This window comes from Hipposideros armiger, unplaced genomic scaffold, assembly GCF_001890085.2.
Source record: "Hipposideros armiger isolate ML-2016 unplaced genomic scaffold, ASM189008v1 scaffold_13, whole genome shotgun sequence".
Classification (NCBI taxonomy): domain Eukaryota; kingdom Metazoa; phylum Chordata; class Mammalia; order Chiroptera; family Hipposideridae; genus Hipposideros; species Hipposideros armiger.
In genome coordinates this window covers 3,775,883-3,784,901 of record NW_017731363.1, presented here as the reverse complement: position 1 = coordinate 3,784,901, position 9,019 = coordinate 3,775,883, and the positions used below count along the sequence as shown (strand labels likewise).

General features: G+C 41.8%; 1 protein-coding gene across 5 annotated transcripts in view; it reads right to left on the bottom strand.

Moving 5' to 3' along the window:
* The window catches only part of CDKL5 (cyclin dependent kinase like 5), a 160,608-nt gene that overhangs the window by 57,456 nt on the left and 94,133 nt on the right, over positions 1–9,019 (bottom strand). For 4 of the 5 annotated variants that reach the window (XM_019665739.1, XM_019665760.1, XM_019665751.1 and 1 more), the window contains exons 5-6: positions 5,091–5,227; positions 1,001–1,121 (exon numbers count right to left, since the gene is read on the bottom strand). In XM_019665739.1, coding sequence (XP_019521284.1) covers positions 1,001–1,121; positions 5,091–5,227 — 258 coding nt within the window. Of the gene's footprint in view, positions 1–1,000; positions 1,122–5,090; positions 5,228–6,256; positions 6,409–9,019 lie in introns of all 5 variants that reach the window. The other variant, XM_019665769.1, reaches the window with a different exon arrangement.

Below are 9,019 nucleotides of genomic sequence, written 5' to 3'. Positions count from 1 at the left end.
TGCTCAGCTCGGGCTGACTCGAACCGCTGTTGCTCAGAGCTCAAACTCTTGAGCGAGCTCTTAACCAACTGAGCCACTCAGCCGGCCCCCAAGCCAGTTCTTAACCATCGCGCCACTCGGCCGGCCCTAAGCTATTCTTAAAGTGAGACTCTTTTTAAGGTGATATCCTTGTGTGTTTGTATAGGTCAAGTGTAATATTCATTTATTTGATAATTCAAAGACAAGAAGTAGATATAGCAACATTTTCTGATAAACATCTTTTAGCTTCATTATTGTGTCAATTTGTGTTCCATTAGTGTAGAACTCTGGAACACATGAGAGATTATCAGAAGATAAATGGTGTAGAGCTAAAGATGGTGCTGAGAAAGTAATTTCCATATTATTACTATAAACTACCCAACTCATGGCAATAAAGGACAAAATAAAATAGTTTATGGAAGTATAATCATGGTCTTTATGCCAGGTGAATCATGCCTGCAATCTGCAACAATGGACACTTTTCAGTAACAGGTAGGTTAAATCAGGAGGTGAAGGTACGGACTGGAGATGTTGGTCTCCAAGGGAATGAGCAATGACTGTCAATGGGGGCTCAGTGACTTAGGGACCATCTCCAAAGCCAGATTCCGGGTTTGTTTTACATCGCCCGGTCTAGGTAATAGAGAGGGTCTCCCCCTACCCCCATCCAAGTCAGCTTCAAAGGTTGCATCTGTTGAGTTCTTTATATCACTAGAGGGTTATACAGTTAAGAGTAGAATATGGTTATATAAACACAGAGATCGTACAATAACATCCAAATAAATTTGCTGTCCATCCTTTCAGTGATACAAAAGGAGACTTGGAAGGCCAACAATGTTTTTATATCCTGTATTTTCAAAATGTATTTAATTTAAATGGAATGCCCAGTACCTGTGGAAATATTCTTATGACAGTAATATGTGAAATATTTTATTAACTTTATTTGATGTTTTAATATTTTCCATTTCAAAAATTCCATACTTACCTCTATGAACAATATCATTCTTATGGCACCAGTGAATAGCTTTGATTAGCTGATAGATATAACTTTTTACTTTTTCAGGTGGAACTCCATTTGGCATTTCTTCCAGCAATTCAAGCATATTCTAAAAATTAAACAGGGAGCAATTAATCTCCAAAATAAGGTAGGCCTACACATCATGTATTAACAATTTATAAAAGCATCTTGGATGATAATTCATCCAATACACAGCTTGCATTTTTTAAATTGTTTTGCTTTCCATCTATAACCTTTTTCATGCTGAAGCAGGATATTGTATTAAACCAAGTTTCTTTTAAAAGAAATTCCATTTTTAATACTCCCCAGCGCTGTCCCAAATAATAGCCCCGTGTACTTCTCATTCTCCCTAAAACCTTTCAGGCACCATTTTAGCATTTTTCAAAGGAAAAGCAATCCAAAGTAGAGATGAGACACTGTACTGTATAAAGGAGGGGGAAAACAGTCATTTTAACACAGGGCATTGTGCATCTTTAAATAAATTTTCAATAATATCAAGCCTTGAAAATATTCCTGGGAGGCCTAGAAAATATTCTTTAAAAAAAATGATCCCTAAGATTAGCAGTGATCAATACAATCAGTACAAAAATTAAAGCAGGGTAGAAAATACTGTTGAAATAAAAATTCACAAGACTCCAAACAAATCAATATTCAAAAATCTTAGTCTGGAGTCAGGGACCATTCTAAGATTCCTGCAACTTTTTTATTAAGTAGAAACTCCACTTAACCAGTCTCGCTGAATTTCCAGATTAACCAAACATTCTCCACTCCCTCTGTAAAGCACAAGCCTAAGGCCCACTGCACGATTAGAGTTTATTGTTTGTGGACAACCTCTAGGACAGCAGTTCTCAAAGTGTGAGCTGTGGCTCTCTGGAGGGGGTTCTCAGACACGGCAGAGGGCCTGTGAAGTCATAATAACACTCATCCTTTTTCACTGTGTTGGCATTTACAATGAAGGCACAAAGCAACAATGGGTAAAACTGGTGGCACCTTAGCATGAGTCAAGGCACTGGGTTCTGCAATGCCACAACTTTGCAGTTAAAATAAAAACAAACCAGTTTTAGTTAAGGATGTCTTTGATGAAGCAGTCAAATTACTTCTATTAAATTTCCATTGTTGAGTACATGTCTTTTAGGACTCGACATGCTAAAATGAGGAATACACATACAGCACTTGTTTCTGCCGCACACCAAAGTATGGCGGTTGTCTTGAGGAAAAGCATCGGGCAACTGAGGTGCAAACGACACTAGCCACTTTTCTTGTGGAACACCAGTTTTTACTTGAAAGAATGAGTGACACGCAAATGTATTTATGTTAATATGTACGGGTTTATTGTTATTATTGTTAAATGGCTTAATAAAGATTTTTACATTGCTCAATTTTGACTTCTAACAGGAAAAATATTAACAGATAAAACCTATATTAATAAAAAGCTCTTAGGGTTCCCAATAACGTTAAGAAATGTAAAGGAGTCCTAAGACCAAAGAGTTAGAAAACCGCTCCTCTCATACAACTTCACAAGTTGCGCTGTACACATGTAAGTCGTCAGTTGTTTGTGTACAACACTCCTGTACATATTTAAAATATCATAGAAACCAATGAAATAATGTTTTTAAAAAAGAGAGTTGCTGTGAATAAGAAAGTTAAGTTTAATATTTTGGAAAGACTTAATAAACGAAAGTCACCAAACATACTGCCGTCTAATCAAATGTGAGTACCAACAACCATAAGACACTGGCAAGGACAGGTGGTGGCGGCAATCAGGATTCTGCACTGAGATTGCTTTGCAGAGCTTGTAAGCTTTTGCTTTACTTTAAAAAAGCTGACACAGGATATCATGTTTGATGCATTACGAGTAGGATGTATGCAAGAAAGACCCACCAGGACGCTACTCAAAAGGCCTTGACCCTACCTCTGAAGAATGGTAAATACATATCGATATGTTTTAAGTTACAAAAAAATGTTTAAAGTATGTATGCACCATTTTTAATGCTTGTCCACTTGAATTGCCTTTTTCAATTAACAAGTGCCTAGGAGGTCCCAAATGCCCAGGAGAAATAAGAGGGCTTTGTAACAGAGAAAGTAAATTGTATGTCATTTCATATTCAACTCTAAATGCCCCCCGCCCCCCAGCCCGCAGTGGCAGAGAGGACTCTCCCCTGATAGCCATTCTCCTCTCCTCCCCAGTAACACAATGTGTAAATGCATGCATAGGTGGCCAGAATGAAGAGCACATTTCCCCTCTGCCTTGCAGCAAGTGTGGCCATTGGGATATGATAGCTGGAGCTCTATCTTGACCTTGAGGACAAGGGCCACATCTCCGGGGTGATGGAGCATAAGGCAGAAGCAACCTGGGTCTCCTACAGCTGGGGAGCAGAGTTACCGTCCCAGCCCTGTACTGCCTACCTGAATATTTGTGCGTGAGAAAGAAACTTCTATTTTGTTTAAGCTCCTGGGATCCTGCGTCTGTTACAGTCCCCTATCCTTCCCTTCTTGAGACTCATCATCAATCGTTAGGCAATGCCACTGAGGGGAGGGTGTGAAGGTCACCTTCCACTGAAAAACCACAGGCCCAGGGCAAGAATCCCGGGCCTGGAGGTCAGAAGACGGGAGTGCTGGTAGCAGCTCTGCCACTTACCAGCAGAGAGATCTCAGACATGACAGATCGTCTGATCCACACAGGTGACTTCTCCACTTGCTCCTACTAAACTGTTACCAATTGTGAACAATCACCAAGAGTGGATCAGAAATAAAAAGGATAAATTGAAATAGACCTGTCAGAATTTCATTATTTGCCAGTGAAAGCTACAAATGGCATGATCATTTTTGACAACTGAAAATAATATCAAGAGCATCTAATTTTACAGCAATCCTTTTATAACTTTTTTTAAAAAATAGCAAATTTCAGTTTCATTTTGGTGGGGAAGATCCCTTAGGAAAACACCTAAGTCGACACAGAAAAAGAAACCTTCAAACAGGTTTTGGAAAAACACAAAACAGTGCTTAAAACGACAAAGAGCCTTGTAATATTTTTCAACTTTTGCTTGTAATGAAATTACTGTATATATTTTTTAAATAGAAAAAGAATTTGTAAAGGCTGAATTAATTCAAAAGCCACATTACTGGTCAGTCGTCCTAGCAACACTGTTTTCCATCTCATGATCATGATGGTGGTGGTGATACTGTCGTTTATGACATAGAAAGCACCTGGGAATTGACTTAAAGCAAACACAAACCTCTCTGTGGTCTAAATCTTCTTTAGATAATAACAAAGGAAATCAGCAGGAGCCACCTCTTTACTGATGAAGGAAACCTCTAAGAGGTCCGTCTGGCTCCAGTGTATTTTACTCTTGTTAAGATACTGGTTTAAGTTCTTGACCGTAATGCACTGCTGAAGGTCAGCTGTGAGCCAAGAAATCATAGGTGCGCAATATTGATTACAATAGCGTACATTTATCTTTAGGTCACACCATTAGAACTGTCATTAATAGTTAACAATTTTTAAAAATATACTAAAGCAAGTATGCACACAACTAGGACAATGCGTTCCTTCCTTGTGGTCTCACTACCTCCTCAAACTTCACCTTACACCTCCTGGCACATCTGCCCTCAGATAAAGCCAAAGCACTGGCGATTCACAGAATGCTGCTGCGTGAGCCCACTCACTCGCCACCCCAGGTCTGATCCAGATGCCACCCTACGCTTGTGAGGTACCTTACCCATCCCTCTACCAGCCTGCACCACCACTTCCTACTTGTCTCTCCCTCCGAGGCCTTGCTTAGGTTTCATTAAAATAGACCAAATCTAAACATTACTTGTGAAACACACATTCTAAGACTTCAGAAGCCCAATCAATACACTGTTTAAACTTAAGATTATCTCTGTACAGTTAAATTGTACAAAATATTTCCATATATTTCAGGACTTCTCTGATGATTATGGGTAATACTTTCATTTTTAAAGACCTCAGATTATGAGTACATTGATAAGTCACACTAGATAATAGGCCTAAATAAGAGAATCAGGCAAATCTCCACAACATCAATTAGCGACTTACTTTTTCAACATACTCAAACACCAAGTACAACTTCCCCCTCCGACGAAAGGCTTCTTTTAGCTCCACAATGTTTTCCTGTTTCAGAGTACGAAGCATTTTAAGCTCGCGTAAAGTCGTTTCTTTGACTTCTTCATTTTCTAGAATGCAAACAATGACGAATAGAATCAGATTAAAGCTTTCAAACTACTGTTCAAAAAATTCTAAGAATACTGAAAACATTCATTTCACTTTACACTTTGAGCACTTCGGCGTAACAAGTCCAAGGATGGCATATTAAATATCACTTTTTCTTCTTGAGTCAAATATAAGCAACTTAAAGAAGAAAAGGTTTACTTGACCAGCACAAACCTAATTTTCTGCTTGAATTTTCTTATACTCCTTATTGCAAAGTATATGTGTAAAACAGACTTCCAGACATGACATGTGAACCCACTGTCATTTTAACTAACACTCCACTCCGAGGAAGACGTTTAAAAAGGTAAAAAGGAGTAATCCATATCAGTGTGCAGAGGAGCGCCTATGCAGCGCCTGCAGCAGGGGATTTTTTAAGTTTGGCCTGAAACTTTGGCTTAAAAGAGCATTTTATTCCTCTGGCTGCACGTCAGTCACCTCCGAGAGCAGAGGTCATGTGCCAGGCACCCACAATGCAGCTCACAGTTAAGTTGCAGGGAATTCTAAGAGTGTCTCATTCTCTCTCTGAACAGCAGCTGCTGTAGGTTCCTGCCGTCCTCCTGTGGCATGTCCATCTGTCCATCCCAGATGGTGTAGCTGTACTGGGGTGGAGAACTTATGCTGAACCAACATACCCTTCCATATCATCAGCGTCACTCATGGGAACCCCCACAGACATTGAGGAAGGACAGAAGTCACATTAACACTAATGGACTAATGGGGGAGCGGGGAAGGTGACACTTCACTTTAAATGTGGTTTTATGATTTAGGCGGGAAATTCTAACTACCATGTTTCCGTATGTATATACAAGGATACAGGTTCATAACCCCTCATTCGCAATTCAAAGAATCCAAAAATCAGTCTGAAAATGGAACATTTTTTCTAAGTTTATGGTAAATCTCTTTAAAGGTAAAGCCTGAACATGGGCCCACTTACAGTCTTCCTGCATCCCGCTTAGTATGCATACTCACATGCTGTGCTTTAGAAACAGTACCTGATTACATGGTGCTCAAGCAACGCGCCCTATTTCCATTCGAAAGTCCACAAGCTGTGGATTCGGAAACACATCTGGCCCCACGGTTCTGGGTAAGGGTCAGAATCCTAGCTTGAGAGGCCAAGTTGTGCAACCCTCAGGTTCAGGCATGTCTGGGGAGGAGGAAAATGGAGTTTGGGGATAGGGGCGAGAAATATTAAGGTGCCTTCTAGGAAGAAATACGTCCTAAGCAAGATACGCAGGAGGAAAAGGCCTGAATGGGGCCAAAGGAGGAAGGGAGATGCTCAATGCAGTGCCAGGAGTACGTCTCGGATTATTTTCTATCCCAACCGCCAGTCAAATTGAGTTTAAGGAGAGGAGATTACAATAAAAGCAGGGGCTTTGTAGCACCAGAGTACCCTTTGTTACACAATGGAATATTCTCCTTACTTCAGCAAAAAAACCGTTGGAGAAGGCTGGAGCTCAGCTTCGGAAAGAGCAGAGCGAGGCGCTGCCTATCAGAAGGCAGGCAAGACCTAGCAACAGCTAAGGTGACAGTGGCTTAGGCTGTGAACCAGCCCAGCGCACAGCAGGGGAAAAGAGTAGGATGTGGTGGGGGAACGTGTGTGATGTCATCAGAGGTCTTCCCGAAGTGACTTAGAGGGTTGGGGAAGGGGGGATAGAGAGGGCCAGCTGTTCTGCAAGTTGGGGCTGCGCCCGAGAAGTGCTGTTTTGTGACTGTTAGAGCTGCTGAAGCCTAGGGGACACTACAAACCTTTAGTCTTATGAAAACTGACCTGTTTCTCTGCTATCCCACCTGAGTTACCCTCAAGGCTGGGGTACTCAAACTCAACTCCACCTAGCTCTAAGACACAGAATGTCATATGCATCTCAGTAAGAAGCAAGTGATCATCTAACAAGGAAGTAATTCAGCAAGACATAAATCTATTGCTTCCCCATGACCTGGTCCCTGCCCTGCCTGCTTTTCCATCCCCATCTCATGCCCCTTGCCCCTTCCCTCATGTCAGTCTTTCGGTCCCAAATAGCCCCAAACTTTATTTTTCCACTTTAGGGCCTTTGAGCTTGTCCCCCTGCCTGAAACTCGCTTTCTGCTGCAGGGCTGGCTCCTTCAGGTTTCAGTTTAAATGTCCCTCCTCACGAGTCTGAACCCAAGCAGGCCCCGTCCCCATTATTCCTTAGCACAGTGCTCCCAATGTTTCTTTCACAGACCTTCTCACCGTCTTATGCATTTCTTTGCTTACTGGTTTTTACCATCTGTGTGGCCAACACTGATAAACCAAGAGCTCAAGGAGGACAGGTCTAAGTTCTACTGTTCAACCATATACACCCACCGCCTAGGACCCGGCTCAAAGAGGGGATCAGTAACTATTTCCCACAGGAATGCTTTCACTGGCACCATGAGGAAATCTTTGCTCATAGGTGGCTTGCTCTTATTCCCTTAAGCCGTGGGGCAGCAGTAATGTGAAATCTAGATTTTGTATGCTTTTAACCAACTAACACTGAGATGTGACTCTGGGCAAGCCATTTAACTTTTCATTCATAAAATAAATGGGCACCTCCTCATGCACTCTAAAAAATCCTACGGCCTTTTCCAAATCTAATAATCTATGCTTTCTCTTCATTAAAATCTCATTGATTATGAGCCGAAACCTCACTGAATTTTGGTACTTTGCGGCATATACATCATTCAAATCTATACTGACTCTACTTAAGAATGGTTATAAAGAGAAGAGAAAGGAATCTTCAAAAAGAAGCTCAGAAAAATCACTTCATGTAGTCCCCAACCACCTCCTTTGAGCAGCCTATCTTTTTCAAGGAATGAGGGCTTCTCTAACTTATGTAAGTCATAGGTATTAAAAGGTAAGGGGTGCTCGGTTAGCTCAGTTGGTTAGAGCATGGTGCTGATAACACCAAGGTTGCCAGTTCGATTCCTGCATGGGCCACTGTGAGCTGGGCCCTCCTTAAAAGATTGAACTATGCCATTGTAGCATGAAAGAAATGTGTAACCAATGACCATGGCTGTTCCCGAATACAATTAAAGAAAACCCAAAAAGTTGAGGTAAGCACTTTGGCACTAAGATCGTAATAAATGGGAACAAGTAGGAAATGGAGTTATTAATTCCCTAAGTGTAAACAACTTGCACACTCTACCTCTATCACTTGTTTCTCTGAGTACTTTTAAGGTTCCTGGCCTACCCTGTATGTACTTCATGATGGAAACTGGGGCACTAAACAATCAGATGATGGGGAGAAGGGATGCACATTCCATTTGCACAAGCTTCTCTCCTCAGAGGGTTGGAAAGCAGCAGCGCCCTTCAGTGAGGCAGTTTTTCAAAGGTGGTAGTCGAGTCTGCGGAAGTGCGCACAGAAACCCCTGCCTTTGAGTTGACAGAATTCCATGGACTCGTTATGGAGGCCAGGCTCCTCCAGGTTACAAATGAAGAAACCAAGTCTAGAAAGAATAACTTTCTCAGGGTGAGTGAAGGGAACGTCGCACTGAGTAAGACACAGGGACACAGGTGACACGGTGCTTTGGAGAGTGAGTCAGAACATCCAGGTTCAGGTCTACACTCCGCTACTGCTCAGCGGAGCAGCAAGCAGCATGCTATGGGCGGAAGCAAAGCTCAAGGAAGACCCTGGAGTCTGCATCTTCATCTCATTAACCACAGACTAGCTGTGCAGCTTTGGCCTTGGGTTCCTCAGCCGTAAATTGAGGTTGGGTTTCTACTACATGATTCCGAAGGTCCTTCCAGCTCTAGGAGC